The sequence below is a fragment of the Sinohyriopsis cumingii genome, chromosome 8 (assembly GCF_028554795.1).
Source record: "Sinohyriopsis cumingii isolate HCF-2022 chromosome 8, ASM2855479v2, whole genome shotgun sequence".
NCBI lineage: Eukaryota > Metazoa > Mollusca > Bivalvia > Unionida > Unionidae > Sinohyriopsis > Sinohyriopsis cumingii.
This window is the reverse complement of record NC_142968.1, coordinates 117468159-117491160: the sequence shown is the minus strand read 5'-3', so window position 1 is coordinate 117491160 and position 23002 is coordinate 117468159. Positions and strand designations below refer to the sequence as shown.

General features: G+C 34.8%; 1 protein-coding gene across 17 annotated transcripts in view; it reads left to right on the top strand.

The window, feature by feature from the left end:
* LOC149794480 (uncharacterized) overlaps positions 1-17914 on the top strand; it is a 167536-nt gene extending 149622 nt beyond the window's left edge. For 15 of the 17 annotated variants that reach the window (XM_089968727.1, XM_089968726.1, XM_089968725.1 and 12 more), the window contains 6 exons: positions 370-417; positions 1590-1637; positions 3335-3382; positions 6839-6876; positions 10042-10153; positions 17471-17914. In XM_089968727.1, the coding sequence (XP_089824853.1) occupies positions 370-417; positions 1590-1637; positions 3335-3382; positions 6839-6876; positions 10042-10153; positions 17471-17667 (491 nt within the window). In that variant the 3' untranslated portion in view covers positions 17668-17914. The remainder of the gene's footprint in view (positions 1-369; positions 418-1589; positions 1638-3334; positions 3383-6838; positions 6877-10041; positions 10154-17470) is intronic. The other 2 variants (XM_089968732.1, XM_089968730.1) reach the window with 2 other exon arrangements.
* The last annotated feature ends 5088 nt before the right edge of the window (positions 17915-23002 follow it).

Here is a 23002-nt window from a genome sequence, read left to right as displayed (position 1 = left end):
AAAGATAACTAAAAAAAATCCTCTCTCTGATAGTTTTCTTTTATTTCTTTCCTTCTCTCTTTTTCAGTCTTCACTCTTACTTCACATTCTATATTTACATACTAGCATTCAAATATTTGGAGAAGTGTGCATTGTGTTTGTACATGTCAGCATTTAGTTTTTGAGCAGTTGTATTACAATGTAAATTAATGCCACTATCATTTAAAAACTGACACCGTTATTAAAAATAACCAAAATATTATTAACACAATTGGTATTGTCGAGTCAGAAATTTTCAACCCTTCCGTCCAATGTAATAGCTGAAACTCATTTTGGCATTTCAGTCATGATAATGTCATGTTGTTTTATATATTTGTCCTCATTTTGCAGCGTCTACAACAAGTACCACCATATCGTCCGACACAACTACGACCCCAAGTAAGCTATTAATATTTTGTGATATTACATGATATTGACACAGTTTTAGAACTAAGTTAATTTGAACGATAATGAGTGACATTAAACTGGTTGTTTTTAATGCTTTCCTAGACTCTCTTTAAATCTGTTATAATTTTATTCTCATACGTTCAGTTACAATGCAGTAGAAATCACGATTTCAGTAGTGCTTCTTCGCTTGCTGAAACATGGAGTAAGTTATTTGTTTGAACTTTTCTATTGCTTGTTAGTTGTCTTTGTTGTGTTGTACTTTGCGTGTTGTTTGTTTCAATTATTTAGTTTTACTCATTGTTCTGGTTGCTTATAAGTCTGCTCTTATCTCATACGGTTATTCGTTATTCATTGTGACATCCGTTTAGTTCGGTTTTAGTTCTTGTTCATTATTAATCATTCCTTATGTTGTTAATATTTTTATTTCCGATACTATTCGTGCATTTACCCAATATGATATCTTGTGGACGCAATAGGTACATTTATTACGTTATCACATGAATGAATCATTTGTAGTTTGCCTATGAAGAAAAATTAACTTCTACAATACACATGTGATGCACCCTTCAGCGTTGCCAGATTATAAAACTGTGCGTACGTAATCGTGTTTAATCATACACATAATACTATGCGTAAACAAAACTGGTAGTCATCTTACTCAGTCTGAATTGTTTCTTCAGGAATTTATATATATATATATATATATATATATATATATATATATATATATATATATATATATATATATATATATATATATATATAGAGAGAGAGAGAGAGAGAGAGAGAGAGAGAGAGAGAAATGTGCATAAAACTCTCTCTCATAGTTTCGTACTATTTCTTTCCTTTCCCGCGTTTACAGTATTCACACCTATTTCACCTTCTCCACATTTTTTATTTACATGCCAACGTTCAAATATTTTCGGTAATTAACTTCTTGCAAAATCTGACAACTGCAGTATTGCGCTTTTGAACAATTGTACAATGATATAATGTAATGACTATATCATCCAAAACCGACACCGTTATTATAAATCGCAAACATAGGAGTAACACAATTGTTATCGTCGAGTCAGAAACCTATTGCCGTTTCATCCAATATAATAGTTGAGACACTTTTGGCTTTCCAGTCCTAATTTGATCTATTTGTGCTCTTTTTGTAGCGTCTGCAACAAGTACCACCACATCGCCAGAAACAACTGAGACCACAAGTAAGCTATTGACATTTTGTGCCATTGCATTATATCGATACCGTTTTTTACATTTAATTAAATTTGAACAGATAACCATTTTCTTGAATGCTTGGCTTCATATAATGTCCTTGAATCAGACATAACTTTCATCACATACCTTCGTTTCCAATGTTGTATTAGCCACGATTTCAGTAGTGCTTCTTTCCCTGCTGATGCATGGAATATGATAAAATTTTGTTTTCTTTCTATTGCTTTTTGTCTTTTCTATGTAGCATTACGTGTCTTAATGGTTTTAAATATTTAAAGTTACTCATTGTTTTGGTTGCTTCTAAGTCTAATTCTTCCTTTTACGGCCATTGATCGTTCATTTAATTCTCCATTCAATTAATAATTTGGTCTTGTTCGTTATCAGTCATTCCTTACGTAGTTAATTCGTTTAGTTTGGAAAATATTGAAGCATTTACTCCATATTTACTCAAACGTTTTTATCAGTATATCAGTGTACGTTCCTTCTGGGTATGTTTGGGAAAAAAAGACTAATTTCGATAAGGGCAATGTGTGCCTTAACAGTTGAAATATGTAACCATAACACTGCACTAACCCCACTTTCACACTATGGGTTGTTCGAGTGAAAAGACTATACATTCTTTGATTTACAAATTTCCAACAGCGCACCTGTTGCTCAGTAAGCCGCTTAATACGATGATGTCTGTTAGGGTTACACGTGCAAACATTCCCTGCATTTTTGTCCATTGCCTACATTGAGAAAAAGGACATTTAGTTATATCTGCATCCCTTCCGTTGTTTTGGAAAACAGGAGAGACGGAGGCAATAAAAGATGGAACGAACGAGGGAAAAAAAGAAAGATTGCCACGTTTTCTGTCACCGTTGAGCAGGAACATGAAACATTTATGTACTCATTTGAGACCCTGCAAGTTTTCCTTCTGATTAGGGAGTCAGTTATAGTAGAAGATTCGGAGGAAGAGATGTTTTGCCATTGTGATTGAGAGAGATAGCGTTTATTACTATGATACTGCTTCTCTGTGCATCATAACGCGATTACCACCGTGTACTAAACGTACTATCGTCACAGGATAGAATTCGTATCCTTTCACACCATTACCTGACTATATCAATTTCATAATGTTCATTAACTCGGTAAGTCAAATCATAACATTTAAAATATATTTTTTATATTTTCCGTTATATAGTACATACAAGTATCAAGCAATAACAGTGACTCTGTACCTACACACACACACACGCACTACTGTCTCCTTGATTTTGTAATGTTCAAGTAGACTAAAATATCAGATGCTTGTGGGGTCAAACGACATAATTTCGGTAAACTCCTATATGGATTTGCTTTCAATAATGTATAAAAGATCCGACATGGTATTTCGTTTTCCCTATTTCATTTGTCATCCTGCTCAGGGAAGTATAACATTATCTTTTTGATTTAAAGTGATTATATTCTTTGGAGTAGATCTGTTTTCAGAGTAGCCATTCCTGACCATCCACACCATTACATTACTACCCACATTTCCTAATGTTATTTATGTCATTAAGTCAAATCAATCAATCAAGATATTCATTTATATTTTCCGATACATTGTACATAAAGGCATTGAATAATATCAATGACATCTTATGTCTTTTGGCATTTCAGTCATGATAATGTCCTGTTGTTTTATATATTTGTCCTCATTTTGCAGCGTCTACAACAAGTACCACCATATCGTCCGCCACAACTACGACCCCAAGTAAGCTATTAATAGTTTGTGATATTGCATAATATTGACACAGTTTTAGAATTAACTAAATTTGAACTATAATGAGTGACATTAAACTGGTTGGTTTTAAAGCTTTGCTAGACTTTCTTGAAATCTGTTATAATTTTGGTCTCATACTTTCATTTACAATGCTCTTCTAACCACGATTTCAGTAGTGCTTCTTCGCTTGCTGAAACATGGAATATGTTATTTGTTTGATCTTTTCTATTGCTTTTTTCTTGTCTTTGTTCTGTTGAATATGGCCTTTTGTTGTTTTTAAGTATTTAGTTTTACTCATTGTTTTGGATGCTTATCAGTCTGTTTTTATCTGATACGGTCATTCGTCATTCTTTTAGACATCCGTTTAGTTCCGTTTTAGTTCTTGTTCATTATTAATCATTCCTTATGTTTTTAATCTTATTATTTCCGATACTATTCGTTCATTTACGCTATAAGATGTTTTGTGGACGCACTAGATTATACAAGTATATTAATGTAAGCTTCCTCTAGGCATGTTCTGACTTAACAAAACAATTTCGATAAGGGCAGTGAGTGCCTTGAAAAGTCGAATGATGTAACCTTAACATTGCATTGATCTCAGTTGCTCACTATACGGTTGTTTGAGTGAAAAGACTATACGTACTTACATTGAAAAATTTCCCGCTGTAGACCCGTTCTTCCAGAAGCCGCTAAAGAAGAAGAAACCTGTTGGGGTTACACATGCAAAAAGTCCCTGCATTATTGCCTACCGACTACATTAAGACGAAGAACTGATATTTATTGCTTGCATGCTTTGGGTTGGTTTGGAAAAAAGGACAGAGGGACAGAGAAAAAGCGAGGTTGAGCTTGAAAAATAACGAGAGAATGAAAGAGAGAGAGATTGCAAATTTCTCTGTCAGCATTGATCTGGAACAGAAAATATTTATGTATTGATTTGAGAGATTGCAAGTGTTCTTACTGATTAGTGACACCGTTACATTAGAAGATGCCGCGAAATAGACTGTTTGCCATTCGAGATTGAGAAACACTGCGTATTATACTGTAAAAATGTTTCTCTGTGTTGCATAAGACGATTCGCAACGTTTAGTAAACGTAATTTCGTCTTAAACTGGAATCTGAAGAATATCCCGTGGTTGATATGTATATCTATAAACCATACCAATTTTATTTACTCTGAATGGATTGGGATGTTATGTATTCCGTGCTATTTTGTATCTGGAGTCTTATTATGCTTTTTACTTAACCGCTAACGCTTTATTTCTAAATTCTTAATTTTCCAATATAGACGGTACATTTCAAGTGCATGATGAAGTCGGATAAACCTTGCTATATATTTGCACTGTTGTTACAAACTTTGTTTTGTTCTTGATACAAAGTCGCAGCTAACCTAACACAAAATGAGTCTTTAAAGAATTCTAAGATAATGGAGTTGGTACACTGCGCCATCCACACAGGTATCAAATACAACAAAGCAAGAGGTGAATTTGACTTTAACCTGCACAATTCATTGCCAACTCAAAAATGCAGATTATTATGCAAAAGAAACTAAAACTCAGATTGTATTTGTGGTACAGACTTCTATCAGGAAAAAATGCAAAATAACGTCTGCTGGTTCGGTGGAACTATTCCTACAAGATATTCGGTATAATTCTGCACTTGCCGAATGTTTAAAAAAAAGAATGAGACAATTAGACCATTTCCTAGTCTGAGATGGCCATACGAAGATGATATTACTCTCCTAAGACCGATAATATATGATATCATGTAGAATAATTCGAAATATAATGATACGTCCGCATATGCGAAGAGCATACCGATGACCTAGTATGTATATTTATGAATTGTTTACAGAGAAGATTGTTTTCCAATATGTTGACTGATGTTGACATAGGTTGGACTCATGTCTTCATTTTTCATGTTGCAATAGCCTCGTTGTAGTAAAGGGTCTATTATTTTCTGGTTAAGTCTTGCATACAATACTTTGTCACTCCGGTTTCCTAGCTATGCTCTCAGAACTCTACCTTCATGATCTCAATAATTGCATTTTTAAACTGACATGCACACAAAGATATAATAAAATCACACACACACACACACACGCGCGCGCGCGCGCGCGCACACACCATTTCCTATTAGGCAGAGAAGGCAGCTTAAAAGAATGGTCATGTTCAGGGGGCGTCAGATTTAAAAGTCTGAAAATCTGACTTAGTTGTAAAATGTATTTTTTTTATTATAAAAAAACAGCTGCTATGGCTAAATATTCCCTCCATTATTTAAAGGTACACAGGTTTTTATGGTTTTGTTCTTAGTCAGGGTTGAGTGGCTGCGGCAACGCTGAGAGTGCCTAGCAGTGGTGGTAAATTCATAAATCCGTCATTGCACACACACAGACAGAGGCACCCTACGTTCCTTAATCTTACCTATATTTAATTCAATATAGTAAATAAGTACGTTTTGTCTGATATTTATTTCTTCATTGTGTTGATATTGTTACGCTTGTTATCGTCATCTTCGTCGCCGTTCTTGTAAGTAGTTTGCATGTGCCCTATTACATTTTACCGAGTAATTACCTACCTTCTATACGAAAGAGTAGCTGACGCAAAAGGAATTTCTTAGAGGTTGGAACATTTCCAATGGATATTTTTGTGAAACGCATTTATGAAATCGGGTGCCATTTTCTTACGCTTGAAACTATATACGGTGCTTCGTGATGCGGGGTCCTGGTTCTGTGCAGTTTGCAGTCGGACTTGATTGATGTACGTATTCATGAACTAGCTAAACCTGTCCTTTATACATATGTAATACTTGTATTCTGCTTTTCACTACAGTAGATTTGACTGTCAGTTATTAAAGGGGAGTCAAGAAGAGTTCCTGTCTATTCTTTCTGCTGTTAAATGTTATCTAAAAGCACTTTGTAAAAGGACTTTGGGTTGTCCTGTCAGAATCTCAGCTCTTATACCAGGTCTGACAAATAATACTGTTTTTATAAACAAAAACTTTCTTCAGCACACATTCTACAAAATCATTCTACAAAATGTTCGATAGAGCATTTGTTCTTTCGTTATCATCATTGTCGTCGTCATCATCGTCATCATCACCTCTTCTTCTTTTTCTTCTGTCTATCTATCTATCTATCTATCTATCTATCTATCTACTTAATCATGTGAGGGGCATATGTTTCCAATTTCATCATCACCGTTTCTTCTTTATCTTCTTCTTCTTCTTCTTCTATCTATATATCTATCTATCTACGTAACCATGAGAGGGGTATATGGTTCCAATTTCATGAACCAAATGGAATGAATCGAATCGACAGCACTATGGTACACTTTCTTACAATCTTATGATCTACCTATTTATCAAACTTAATAGATTGGATATAGAATAGTTGCAGGAAAAATCACCCACTCTCTCTTTGGACTAAACCTTTTTTCGTTTACCTTGTAGGATCTATATCCGACCAGTGTCTGAAGTGCATCTGCCTGGTAAGTGTTACAAGGTCAAATCGCATCCATGAACCACTCATTAGAGACATCCCCTTTTTTACCCTTTGAGGTGATTTTAAGTGGTGTGGCATGATTTAACATAGTTTTACATTTTATTGCAACCAGTCTATAAACCGCATTTTGAATGAGACTTAATTGATTACAATTATCTTCACTGAAACCGAAACGTGACTTACGATACCATGAATCCTCACGATGAGGCGTTTTGTAGGGTTTCGTTTCTCTATTATTCATTATATAGAAGGAGTTTGTAGTGAAATACTACACATTTTTGTTTTAAAAAAACCTTTGTTAATATAAATTTCCTTATCTTGTGGCATGCCGATCTTAGATATTATTATATTTGTGGAGAAAAATAAAATAAAATTGTCATATTAAGTATTGGGCTTTACCATGACAGCTTCAAATGGTGTATACAAATATCAACCTATATTATTTTCTTTGATTGAGTATAAAATATAAACAGATTATAACATTTTCAGCAACAATAGAACTCGGGTATGTTTAGTCTCGACATGACCAAAATCTCTGCAGAGAGAGAATTTGCAAGTATCAGTCAGATAAATTCAATAAAATCTACGCCCATTTGCGGATTACACGCTACGCCCCCGTGTGGATTACACAGTAAGAGTCATTGAGGTTTAATTGCATTAAGCGGATATAGTTGGATTCAATCCCATTCGCAATGTGCATTGCGTAAAAAATTAAATTAACGTTCACTGCACATATAGAAATGTCACGATCATGCCGTCGTTAATTCAGCGCTACTTTTCATACAGCTTTGGGACAGATACTGAGCCAAGAGTAGAACTTTTTACAGGATCTATGGTGGGCATAGCACAGAGACAAGAAAGTTCTAATTAAAGGGTTATATTACTTGTCTGCCCACCACGCTTTGCGACTGGGATTTCCATGTTTTGGTACAAATCCCAGCATAGAATATTTTTTCATCCAATTGTTTCATTCAAAGTAAAATAACCCTGTACTTTTCAATATAGTTCGCAGATTAAACACATACAATATTGTATTCATCGGGTAATATTATTACCTCTCCCATTTACTCTTTTATGAAAATCTGAATAATCATTAATTAATTATTAATTAACTATCTAAGTAAAATCTAGCTATTGACCTCTTTTAAATAGAAGAAAAAAGAAAAACCAAGAATAGATCCCGAGTTACTTATTGTAAGTATTGCACAATGAGCGGATGGAGTTGCGTGCTATTCTTACGAATATCTCAATGAGGGCAGTGGGGTGACGCGTCGACCCAAAATACATAATTTATATACAAGACAAAATAGAATTAAAAGATTTGATATTATTTCTGTAATATCATATTAATCGACAAATTTCCACATGAAAATGACGATAAGTAATTGATATATTTTATACAGGTAGAACTTGTAACCTTCATCAGGTCTACTTCGAAACCGTTATATGGTACCCAATGTTACGATTCAACACTGGGTAGGCCTACACAGCTCTAATGAAGCGTGTAATGATTGTGATGAGATTTCTATATCAAGATTTTCTTGGGAATTATATGTTCTGTCCTGGAAATATAGCAAGTGCTGATATTACAAGAGCTAGCACACGCTACACGGAAATCTTCTTGTGGAATATAGAATAGACAGATGATTGAAACAGTCTGATTCGTAAGTGAAGGAGATTTCATTTGCAAGTGCATTGTTATATTTCATTCATCTGCGTGCGGATTGGGCGATGTTTTACAAAGTTTGAATAAAGCAGGCTTGATGTACTACATTTCCTTTTGTTGCTGGTTTTGCGATAGCTCTGCGGAGAGTTAGGATATTTATAGTACTTGATGTACATAGGCTGTGTCTTGAACAGTGTTTTCAAGTAGTTTCTAACACACATATGTTCTCACGCTTGGGTTTATGTAATATATTTAGAAGTCATCTTGGGCAAGTTTATTTTCTCACATTTTGTCCATTAAGGAACTCAGTTTAATTGCCCCAGCTAGTATCCGTACAAATCCATTGCTTGTTTGGCCCAGGTATATTTACATGGATTACAAGGGGAAAGGTAGAGTGGATGGTGAAGTCACCAACATCACTGGAACACTTCTTATAACATTTGTAGTTCCAGTACACCTATCTGAAAATCTAGGGTTAGTGCACATTTCTGGGTTTACATTCCTTGTGATTTTACACTCACCTTTGTCATTGTATTCGTCTCTCTGTTGTTAGTCTCGAAATATTTTAAATTTAATTTACAATCTTGCTCTATAGAGATATAACCCCACTTCATGTTTCTGAAATTAATCATCACCTTTCCGTGCCGAAAGTGCAACATATTTTTTAAGCCATGAGTTTAGTCATATGATCAGCTTTAATCACGTTTGTAGTTTGGGGTTCTATGATATGGTTTCATTTGAGCTATACCAAATAGTTCCACTTCGTATGCGTGTGTCTGTATCTCTCAAAATGTTTTGTTTGATGTGTTATCAAAGTTGGAGAGACATAAGATGCTTTATGTGTGAAGTGTTTATTGTTACATATATATTGTTTTTGTTTGATTTTAAGTCCGTCAGAAACAGTGGAAGACAACAAGGGTTTCTTCCCCTTTAAAAGTAGTTCCTAGCACGTGGATTTGTTTCTCCATTATGTGTCAATGCGATTAACAGCTGCATTATTATATCGATACAGAGAAGTTCCGACATTTTATAAAATTTTTAGGACAATGAATTGTTACAAATTGAGAGTATTACAATAATGTTCCAAATCGCGTATCTTGTTAAAGTTTAGCCATCATTGTATGCGTCAGACTAAGGGACATTGAGATTATTTGAGAATAAAATTCATTTTAATTCTCGTTTATCTCTGGGGTTCATGTACATGGTTCACAATGCAATACATTTTACGAGCTGTTGCTATGATAAATAAATTTAAGGTTATTTACGATGTCTTTATAATAGACTGGATTTTATTCATCGAAATGACTACATGACGTGTCGCGGGATGAAGGAAGAAAATATGACACAAGATGCCGACAATCTATGTATGCATAATACTTGTAAGTTTTCAACATTGGTTAAATCTGCAACAAAGGATATTTCGACTTGGATCATTATGACATAAGTATACGTTTTCATGGATTCACTTGCCTTTTTACCAAAAAGGTTGAGTCCAACTGCAGTCCAATTGGCTGTGTAATGGACGCTGGCTCACTGTCCTGTGGCTACTACCAGATCAAGCTGCCATATTGGAAGGATTGCGGAAGACCGGGAAGAGGTAAGATACGACTACGGAAGCCAGGAAACGACATCTTCGCTAGCCAACTTTCTAAGATAATAAACTATGTACACCTTTAAGTGTTTCTGGTCAGCGAATTTCATTGAATGCAACGACAAACCATCGAATCATAGTGAAATTCTACAAACTTGAACAATATTCCTACATGATTGAGACAAGGGAAGCAAACAATTTGAATGGACTCATAAATAAGCAATTTTACACTGCCGTCCCTGTTTGCACAAATACATCCTTTCTCTCAAATACACCTGCAATGGCTTCTCTCTGGTATGGCATCATACGTTCGATGTTAAACTTGCAAAAATATTCTTCTGAGGCCAGTCCCGTCCACCATTTTCGGCCAATGCTCAATTTACCATTGTTTCATGCTGTTATTTAGTTAGCATTACATACGAACGTATGCAACTCGTGAAATCCAATATATGTCGCTAGTGCTAACTGATATATCAGTGCACTAATATATCAGATCGATCCACCATGGTGTAGATAGGATAGCATATCGGAACAGTGGCTAGCGTCGATAATGAAAAGAGTGAGAGGGATGATTAAAACAAAGGTTCTTGTTACCGTATAAATCAATTAGTACATACAGTAACTTTGTGGATACTTTCTATTATAGTATTACAAAGAGCAGGACACACTATCACTCGTGTTTAAGTATTGTATACAAAATGAATGAAAATATTTACCTCCGCACAGAACGTCATTGATAGGTTAATTTGTTAGAGCCCGTATGTTCTATCCTTGTCATGGAAAATGTATACTATTTTACGATGCCTTGCTGAAATTTGAAACATTGGAACAGCATCACCCTTGTCCACCATATTGCAAAAAACAAAAAACTCAGATGTGAATCATGGCTATTGTAACTACTCTAAAAACAATTGTTGGATTTACATAATACCATCTTTGCTGACGTCACTGTAACTAGATGACGCGTCATCACAAACAGCAACGTAAGCATGAGTTTCAAGATATTGAAACTAAATGATTTCTTCATAATCTTTCATTACAAAGTTACAAGAATAACATTTGAAAAGGACATCTATTTCATTGATTATTGGAATCTCGTCAAGTCTAATTTTCGACACCCATTATTTTATAAAACACCTGTTTGCGCATCAGGTCAGATGTTCGTCTGACAAGACTAATTATCAATTAGTTAGATATCACTAGGATTACCTCCTTTTCTGTTTCGATCGCCTCGAAATGAGACTAAGATGTTCCGAATGGCTGGCTGCATCAGATCTCCGCCATACGACGGTTATATAGTCTCGGCATGCTTAGAATGTTTCTCTACTGAGCGTGCATAGAGATCTGTCTGGAAATATTACAAATCAGACATACGCCTTGCTCATATTAAGATAACAAATTTTCATCCCATCCAATTCAGCAAATTATGACATAAGTGAGACTGTAATGTCTCGATGTGTGTGACGCCAATGAATGACATTACTCCATTATGCAAAGAAGTTGATCTTTTCACATTTTTCCTAATTGTCAGGAAGTGTTAGCTTGTTTACCTTAAATGTGTGATTTGGCATGTTTTGCTATTGGTTTTCAATATAATGCGCCTATCTCAATGGTCACATGGTTGTATAGAATTTGGAACATCCTCGTTCTTTTCAGATCCGACTAAATTCGGCATTCATGGCATTTTACCGACACATATTAAATTTCTTTAATTTACGATAGAGGAACATCCGGCTATATATATATATGTGCTAAAACGTCAATCTGATTAAAATCAGCTCTCCAGTGTTATACATGTAGGTCTGACAGCGACCGCTTCGGGGTCGTATTCTGGTAATCTATGTTATTACCATAATCGCTAATTTTATCAACCAGTCTGATGGCGTCTTATATCTTCGCGTGTGGAGGCTGAGCAGTGTGGATGAAGAGCATGCATGTATACCAAACCGTCTGATTCACTTTCGAACTTTTGAAAGCTGCATTTCCATTGGCTATTTCAAAGGTCACCAGAACATGATCTATAATTGTTCGTCGTCAGATTTTCGCGCAGGACAGCGGAGATCTGATTTTAATCAAATTGGCTAAAACTATATCTTTACACAGTAATGATAACTGATCTTTTAATGTGTAATGTTCTTCTCGAAACAATTTAATAAAATAAAAAATAGAAAAATTCATTCGGATTTAATAATCTGAAACAATTGCTTACGTTGCTGTTAGTGATCATATATTAATGAGTCGCAGTGATGTCATTGAAGCTACGAGGGCATAATCACACAAGGAAACATTTCCCGATTAAAGTAGAAAGATTGCATTGTTACGAATGACTTCGTGACAAAAAGAAACAACATGTTTTCAATACCCGAATGAAATATTATCTTTTATCTACTAAACAACGATATAATGAACACACACACGTCGATAACGAAAAGTTCCGAAAATTTTCAATGATTTTAGCATAGGAAAATTTGCAAATTTCGATTCTACATAAAATGTTTTTTTCAGTTTATTTTTGTCACTGTAATAACCGTTATCATAGAAAAATGAAGAGATTTTTTTAATCGTCGGTAATACATTTTTGTGCCGATTTATTCAATGAATATTTTTAGGGTGGGAATACTGCAGAAACATTAAATAACGGTCTAACAGACTTCAGAACATAACATCACAGAACAACATATTTCAATGATTTGAGTTTTCTTATAAGGATTATGGTTTCTATTTTTTGCTTGTTCCTACATTCAAACGTGATTGCAATGTATTTAGTTAACAGAAGCTGCACCCAAATTTCGATTTTCACCTAATTTTGGTTGGTTTGCAATCGACAATCATCAGTGCATGATTTCTTAACTATTTGTATACTTGATAGCAATTATGTCGAGAACTGAAATTATTTTAATATAACCTGTAATCAATAGTTTTCCTCACAAATATATATAGTTTCACGTTTGAGTGGAATTGGTATACGACACTGTATAGGTGACATAGTATACAGAGTGTAACGAGTATACGACGCTGTATAGGTGACATATTTTATAGAGTGTAACTGGTATACGACACTGTATAGGTGACATAGTATATAGAGTGTAACGGGTATACGACACTGTATAGGTGACATAGTATATAGAGTGTAACGGGTATACGACACTGTATAGGTGACATAGTATATAGAGTAGCATCAAGGGATTTATGTTCCGTTACTGACAACATGTACTATTCATGATGAAGAGAGCGAAAAGAGATTTAGATTACAACGAAGATAAAATGGGTAAACTGTGTACCAGATAACAACGAGGCTACTGTCAATCAAATAATTCGAAGAGATGCTAATCTAGCCACCTTAAAAAGTCAAAGCATTTATCATGAAAAAATAATCATATATAATGATACAAATTGCTTGAGACGCTTGTATAGTTTTTCTATAGCTAAGTCTTTAAAATAGTTCACGAACCGATAATTCACCGTCGGTAAAGCTCTTTCTTAAGGAGACCTCAAAACGACGACAAGGTATATGTGTTGCGCTTCCTCCATTTATTTAAATAACCTAACTTTTGAACGATTAATCAAAATCCTTGACATTTCATTGTATTCTGAACGTCTGACCATTTCATCGATAATTAAGTTAGGAATTTGGATGGTATCAGTTGTTAAGTAACCGAATAAATTGCTGGCCTCAACTAATATTATGACTAATGAGGTATAATTATTGTCATGCTTTCACCCAGTTAGCTTTGGTAAGACATCACCCGTTTTCTACTTTCACTTTTGAATTATTTGCTCTAACATTCAAGACATTAAAATTCCGCAAAAGCATTCTACTGCGTATGTTTCATTCCCGGTGTAAGAATAAAAGTATATTTTCAGAAGAAGTCCTACTGTGAACACCAACTCTTTTCCATTGTTGTAATTTGCAGATGCTTGCATGCCAACAATTTATTCCTTCCACTGGTCATCTACTTGCCTCGCATAAAATTGTCGTTAGGGAAATCCACATGTGCATCTTTGTGCCCTTATTTATGTTGTACCATGCGAATTCATTTGGTGCTGTGCTTTGTTCTTGTTTCAGGAGGAAAGGTGTTCAGGTGCAATATGTTACATACTCCATCAAGACAACTTAAAAAGCTGAAAAATGTTCGGTTTCGGTCTCGTGTAAATGTTTATCACTTATAACAGGGGCTTGTAAGTTTTGAAGATTAAAAATAAAAAATGTATTGGTGTAGGTCCCTCAACATATTAATTCATGTATTACTAACATTTTACGGAAAAGACTGAGGTTGTTCTGATTGAACCATCTAGCACTCGAAAATTCTGAATCTTCGTGTTCGATTTACTTCGTATCACTGACGTTTCGAGTCTCGGCTTGGCTAACGTGGGTATGTGACACACCTTGCTAGTACCTTCCCGTGGGTAAGTGGTTAACCACAGGGTTTTTCCAGGTACTTCCTTGGCCGCAATTTAGATCTTATCAAGTGTTAAATAATAGTGTTAAACTCACAAATGCAAACAATCACAAGTACGTTTCACTTAGTTTTCACCCCAGACCAAAGCTTGACTTTTCTTTGTTCTTCTGGGAAAGCCAAACGGGAAGCTATTGTTAGGATCTTCATTTGTTGCTGTTAATGATATGGTACGCTTTTGTGAAACACTGGGGAAGCAAAACGTTAAGAATGGTTGCTATCTCAAAATTAATTCGACAATCAGTCTGCAGTCATTCAAGCCAAGAGTTGTATTTGAGCTTAAAATGATACCAGTAGATATCGCATTAAAATTGTTTGTCGATGAAGGAGTCGTGGAGCATGATGGCATCTTGTTATCACAATGACGTATCATCTCACCTTATCTTATAAAATAAACTTCACTTTTCCTACTTTCGGGAGAGCCTCACTCTGGACTTAAAAGGAAAACCTCCGTGGTTTGAGACCAGACCCTAGACCCTCGTATGGCACTTGCCTCGCAGAGCCATACAATAGGTCTGGTTGAAGAAAAACAAAGTCCACTACCGGCACTGGGAGAAATTAAGACTTCCACCTCGGGAAGATCAGTGCACGCACTGTGGGAGATCATGACTTACACGATTGAAAGAAGAAGAATACTTTGGCCGGCGATTTGCTGTCATAAAACATGGTGTGTGTGTGTGTGTGTGTGTGTGCTTTCTGTCATATACTGCATGGAAATACATGTTTGAGTCTATCTCTCTTTCTCCCTCTCTGTGTCTGTCTCTGTCTCTGTCTCTCTCTCTCTCTCTCTCTCTCTCTCTGTAAGTGAACAAGGTGGTGGCGCAAAGAAAACATGGATATGAAACACGTTTCTTATGTGTGATATGGTAATAATATAGGCGGAATACTCGTGTGATGACATCTTTCACTTTTTATTATAAGTCACGTGCCTGCTGATTTCCTATTTTACTGTCTCGCACCACACATACCAGACATCGTATATTAGATTTTTTTAAACGAGGCAGTATTGTCGTATGGTAAAAATAGAGCATAAAGCAGTGTTATTTAAATTTGATTGTATTATTTGTTTGTTAGTTTATTTTTATTTTTTTATTCTATTACATGCTATTGTAAGGTAACTTTGTTTACTGGATTTGACGTTTTCCAGAAAGTCAGTTCTGCCCTCTTTGACCTGCCTGTTATAATAATATAAACAGTATATCTAGTCTCTAACCTTGATTCAGAAACAGTGGCAGTTCTGGTAAATAACTTTTTGTTGTATTCATTTCCAGAGTAAGAACCATTGATTTTAGTAAAGGCCATACTGGGAGTACATGATGTTAGGCATGTAAACAACTTATATTTTGTTCTAGAAGGATGACCATGTGACCCTCATCCACAATTCTGTTTAGCGTCTTAAGTTAGCCCTATATCCAATGCTATGTATAGAATTGGTCAGTGGTCTTTAAACTTTTGACATGTTAAGTTGTGTTATTATGACCAGTTTAGGCTGCGACTTTATTTTCGTCAAATTAAAATGAAAAGAAAGAACTTACGGTTTCAAGACTCGAATCCAAATATAATCCAAGAATAATCCACGAATTCAATTTTAGAAGTCCTAATAATGAAATGTTCTATTGAATTCAAGTTCGTTTCGCGACGAAGAATCCAAAATGGAAGGCGATGACTTATACTTTAGTCAGTATGGTGTTGTATCGTTTACAGTTCTTTTTATTCCGCAGTGAATAATATTCCGATGTTTGAATTTCAGAATAAAATCGAAATAAATGTCTTTGTCCAATAATTCTGTACGAAAACTCCCATTTTTTTTCACGGAAAAAGAGTTAATCATTTAGAATCCAAATACGTCGAATAAAAATTAAAATGTAATTCCCAAACTGGTCACAAACACATTTTCCAGTGTAAACAAAAAGACCCAACTGAGAGACACTTCTATAAACGATGATTATACAGTAATCTAAAACAAAAAACCCATTCCTAGATGAGGGACAACTTTCCAGAATTTTCGAGAAGTATTTACGTCTATAAGCACGTAGTTCCTGTGGAACCATGACAAAATCCAATAATTTTACTCTAAGAATAAGATAAAAATAATAAATTGTTTACTTATCTCAGTGATATTTGAATTAATGTCGGGAACTAGGTCAGCATACAATACAAAGTTCGGTGCTTACGATTAACTCTAAGGTCAAACTAATTTCTGAAAAATGTCAAATTCCTAGTAAACAAAATTGCATTATTTTGACATATACACAAATGAAGAAATAAAAAGATTTTAAAACTTACTATCAGTTAAATTAAATCAAATATAAATTAGATCAAATATACGTAGCACGTCATCGTCTTCCATTTTGGGTTTCATCGGGATTCGAACTCAGTTTAACTCAGGACTTTTTATTAATAGTGCTTCTATTTTTTATATCTTGGATTATTTTGGATTTCTTTCTTAAAACCGTAAGTTCTTTTTTTTCTTCTCATTTTCACTTGATTTTCTAGGGAAATAAATTATTTGTTAAATTGTACAAAGCTTATTGTCTTCACATTTTTCCTGTTACTTTTTGTAATAGCCTAGACTCATAACAGCGGTTACTTAAACACACACACACACACACACACACACATTAAATAAACATCGTTGTAATTACTCTGTAGAACTTTGTTCACCGCGGGTAAAAGTGAAAAGTAATAAAGGATTTGACCAGGATGTGAGTCTAATTAAACATGATTATTAACAAGCACCTATATTCAATTGAGCAGACGACATTCCAGAAAGTGTTACTAATGATTTCCTTTGCTGGCCACTCATGAGATTATTAGGCACACATAGTTCGAATTCATTAAATCGTTTATTTACATATTATTTCAGACTGGAAGAATTGCGCCAATGATTACTCCTGTGCTACGACATGTGTCAAAAATTACATGGCCAGATATGGTCCTACATCCGGTTGTCCGGACACGTGCGAGACGTATGCTCGGATCCACAATGGGGGTCCGCAGGGCTGCAAAAATCCGAACACTATTCCATATTGGCGTAGAGTTCAGAGTAAAGGATGCAAGTGACTGAGATCTACCACGATGATGCAGATTTATTGTAGACCATCACCTACAATACAATCTGACGTTGAAAAGCAGAGTCTACAATCGAAACCAGGCAGTGCGACAAATGTTTTGTCCAGTATTGTCTCAGTCGGAAATAGTTGCATATAAAAGCAAACTATAACATGATTTATTTTACAAATATGCCGTAAATGTAAAACCCGCTTTCCAGTTCAATATACTATTATGACAATAAATGCTATGAATGAAATATAGATGTCCTTTTCTATGTTTTGCACTCGTTGGTTGTAAATCCATGTATCCAGGAGAAAGTATCGCACTTAGCGACAAACCATAACGGATCTGTTTATCAACTCACACTGTTTAAAATGTAAGTCTTTTTTTATAAGAGTGATTACGTTCAGTTTTCTCTCTCTCTCTCTCTCTCTCTCTCTCTCTCTCTTGTCTTCTCTTCTCTTCTCTCTCTCTCTCTCTCTCTCTCTCTCTCTCTCTCTCTCTCTCATTATTAGCTTGGTCTTCCAAGTCGTAGAACCCGACCAACTTAGCCTCTTCTAAGAATATCCCATAACTGTACTATTTACCCTTATCGCACGAATTTTGCATTTCCAATGTCTATAAACGGCTTATAATGATATTGATTTATTATCCGTGTTTAGAGGTTAAATTATCTTTAACCCACACAAGGGATAGGTTATGTCCTCGAGGGTAAAGCATCATATGCTGTGAGCTTTTTATTTTTATTTTCTAAATGCAAATTAAATGCATTAATTGTTTTAATAATAAATAAAATCGATATTTTATAAAAAGCTTTCTGTACATAAAGTCCAAGCAATCCATAAGCCAGAAGAAAAAATACATTAGTAAAATATATGTTAATTTTCATTATTGAGCTTTAGCCCTTTTTAAGTATCTGTTTAAAAAAAGCTACTCTGTATTTTGCGTCACGTGGTAAAAAACTCACAGTTGTCTTGGAGTCCAAGTCTATGATTTCAATCATTTCGTATATTTCAGTGGCAAGTTTCTATATATCTTACTGCTAATCGGACTAGTTGTTGTTGTTGTAAGGTTTGTTGCAATTTTTCAGCACAAGATAGGCTTTACATAGCGGCCAGTATAAATGGTGGATGAAGAAAGGCGGGAAAACTCAGCAAAGACCCACCGACCCACCAGAAGCTACTCGCAAGGTTTTTCACATACCAACATTTGCCGAACACAAGACTAGAACCCACGCAGAGTTGAGATGGCCATGATCCCTAACGGTGAGTGCTTTTGACAACTCGGCCACTCGGGGCCCCTAATCGGACTGGTAACATATCCAATGGTTAACATCAAGTTGTAGTAGTCAGACCGTGCTGTTGTGCTAGCAATATATTATATGCAAAAACTTTCGTTCAGCAATAAAATATCATTTTGATCCCATCACTGCCATGAAATTTCGCTATAATCACATATCATATGTTTCCAGTTTTAACATTTCAAAGATTTCAATATTTTTTAACTAAATCCTTCTGCACGGGAAATATGAACGCAATATCACATCTCTCTGCGGAACACTGTTCGTATAAACTATGCAAATTTTTGTAATAGAGTACGCTGAAACAAACGATTCATGGAAAGTCAAAGTAAACCATACGTACCTACATTTAATACAAATTATTTCAAATTATATATATATATACATATATTAAAGAATATGGTGAAAAGCATTTATAACTGGAATTCACGATGGGTGAACCAATGTCATTAACGCAAATCGATATAAACCTATTTACCCAATACTGCTAATAATCTTAATATATACTGTATAATCATAGCCAAACTTAGCTATGTAATGTTTTATTTTCAACGACACTAGTCATGCGGGCTCCAAACGCCTACCCTGAATTATGGACGAAACTCAATTACACAATAGAGATGAAATATAAATAACACCTCTCCTTATAATGAAACAGAAAGATGTATTCAATAAAGCTATCTTTTATATATTAATCAAATTTACATATGATACTACAGTAATAAAATCGCCATAGGTAACTGTCTTATCAGTAACAAACAAATCTTTGCAAAATAGAGCAATATATTACCTATATACATGCGAAAGTGCAATATGTTATCTGATTGTATATTTCCTTGATGTGCCTAAGGTCAATGTTGTATTCGTAAGACAATAAGTTGTACCTGAACAATCTCTAATTCTTTTTTTCGTTTTGTTACTGAAATTAATGGATTGTGATTATTGAATACAGCAACTGAAGAAGGAGATTTTCTAATATACGCTTCAAAGGGCTACAAAAGCTAATATGAACGTCAACACGTTCCTTTTTAATTGTGGAAAAATATCTCTGGTGCTTCGCTAGCTTTTGGAAAATAAAAAACAGCACACTGGATGATCCATAACATTTTTGTCTTCTTTAATCAGTACTCCACCAATCTTTGCATCACTTGCATCTTCAGATATTTTAAATGATTGACCAAAATCTGGAGCTGGAAGAACTGGTGCGCTCTTAAAGATGACCTTTAATTTATCAAAAGCCTTCTGGCATTCGTCAGACCAGTAAAATTTAACAAATTAGCCAGGGGTTCGTCAATTATAGGAAAAAATGAGCAAATGTTTCAAAAAAATTCAGGTATGCGCAAATCGAATCTGTTTTCTTATACTGATAGGAAAATTAAATTCAAATATATCCTTTAATTTATCTTCCACAGGTTCAATCTGACCATTTTCCACAATATATCCTAGAAATGTAGCACAAGCATTGCAGTCTGACTTGTACTTAAATTAATTGTCAAATTTCCCTGGTATATTCTATTTAAACGTGTAGGAAGATCAAAATACAAGTTCTCATATTTACATAATAGCTGTTTTAGTTCACTATCTTACTGTGTGGATAGGCATAACCAGATTGATTTAATGACTAACAGGACTTTGTGTTCTAACTCTTTTAAAATGGTTATATGGCAAAGTTATTTCTCCTTTCGCCTTCCAAAATAGACCATAATACGTAGCCTGAAGAGAATTTAAGGAACGGAGTAATAGAACCATAACATTGTCATCATGCTGAAAACTCATTCCTTTGTATTTCTGTCATACAGTTATTACCTCTTTGAATGGATAGAGTGAAATCTAGCTCTTTCTACTTCATAAGACTTTGACGACTTAAATTATCAATCAGGAATATAGTCAAGAAGATTATATTTAAAATTTCATCTTTTAAGTTTTCTAATGATTCATGGACAGTATGTCCAAACATTAGGTCAAGAGGATTTAAACGGAATGACGAGAAAAAAAACTAAATGAATACCTTCGTCCCAATCATTTCCTGCATCAAGGCGATATGATCAAATCATGTTCTTCAAAGTTTGATGAAATCTTTCAAAAGCCCCTTACTTTTCAAGTTGATAGGCAGAATATTTAAGCTGTTGGATTCCTAATTCATGAATAACATGCTGAAAAATTCTAGACATAAAAATTGACTCTTGATCAGACTGGACAGATTTTGGAAGACCAAAAAGTGTAAAACAAAACAAAAGAGCAAATTTGGCTTTAGTTTTAATGTTCATCAAAAGATTTGCCTCTTGAAACTTGGAGGAGGCACACATGATGGTCAACAAGTATTTGTTGCATGATTTGATCTTAAGCAAGGTACAGACACAATTTTTCTTTATTATGCTAAATGGTTCGTCAAATGAAAGAATGGGATACGCATGAGCCTTAGATATTTTCTGATTGACCTTTCATCCCATTTGGCTGGTATGACAAGATCTACAGTATTTAGTAACATCAGTTTTAAATTTCGACCAATAAAAATGATTAAATGTCATGTGATAAGCCGTATTGTTCTTTAATGAGAAGTGGACGGAGCGACATATTTTAGACTAAGAAAGTCATGTCAATATGATATAGAAAGAACAATTAGATAGCTCACTTTTCTTCAGCGGGTACCTCAGTTGGTCTAAATGTTCTCCTAAGGATCCCATTTTTCATAAAAATAACGAACAGGTAATTGTGAGGCTTCTGTCTCGCTAACATCCCCCTGAAACAAACAGGAGGTTTCAGTCTTTTGTTCCTTATCGACAAAAATGAAGGATTGTTTTTGTCGCCCTGATTAGAATAAAGACAATGAGTAGCAACAAGAATATCACTGTGATAAATATCTCTTGACTGATAAATACCATGAGCAAACGTGACCTCATCAACAGACCAATACAAATGTATCAGCTGAAGGAATTATTTCCTGATTAACATCATTCCTAAGAGCTTTTATGTTTCCACAGCGCTAGTAAATTCACAAAGTATGAATTAGAGATTTCATTTTCAATAGGATCGACGTTCTGATCAAAACAAGGTTTGTTAGTTACAACTGGATTAACGACAACTTAATCTAAAGCCAGGTCATTGCATAATGATACATAAATATTCTCGATGAGTAAATATTGCACTGTTCCTATTGTCACGGGTCCTAAGACTAATTCTTATCACAAATTTGCACAATTGAGAGGAACATTCACAAACCCGCACAATATACCCTGAAGAAAAACACCTTCACTTGAAGAATAGCAGTCCTATCAAACAGTAAAAGATGGAGAAGCTCATGTGTCTCTGAACATTTTAATAGGGATAGACTTGGCAGTGTCACCAATAAATGATACAAAACTCTTTTGAGTGAATTTTTCTTAACTTTCCTTAATTAAATCAAGCAGGGTCTTGTCTGTTTTTTTAAACGTAATGCTCTCTATTCATGACCATGACCTTGACTTCTCAGAAATAAGAATTTTTGGAATAGATCTGTGTTTCTTCTGTTGCCTATTCTCGGTCTGTATAAATCAGAAATGACGTGTCTTTTCTTGATGCAGTAAGTGCATGTAGGAAGATATAAGACTTCGGTCTTTTCAGAAGTTGGATTTGTAAAGTATGTGCCAAACTGATATGTGAAAGTACTCGCATGAGACTGTTATAGTCGATTGTCAAATAATTGATGAAACAAAGACAGAGACAAATGAAACTTTGTGAGTCAAGGAATAAGTATCAGCTGTACGAGCAGCATCCTCAAAGTTTCAACACTTTCATCATCAACATAGGTCTTGACCTCATTATGAATGCAATTATTGAACCCTTCCTCTAACAAGAGATATCAGAGGGTATCGTTATCTTGATTAACCTCCGTAGCTGAGCACAACCTATCAAACACGTTTATTTTCGCCTTGAAAATTCGACATTAGTCTATCCAGTTTCTTTTTCTACAGTTGCTAGACCTTCATCGATATGCCACGGGTTCTAAATCATAACCCTTCAAGATACATTCCTTAACCACATTAGTACCACTTTATTCTGCCGTCA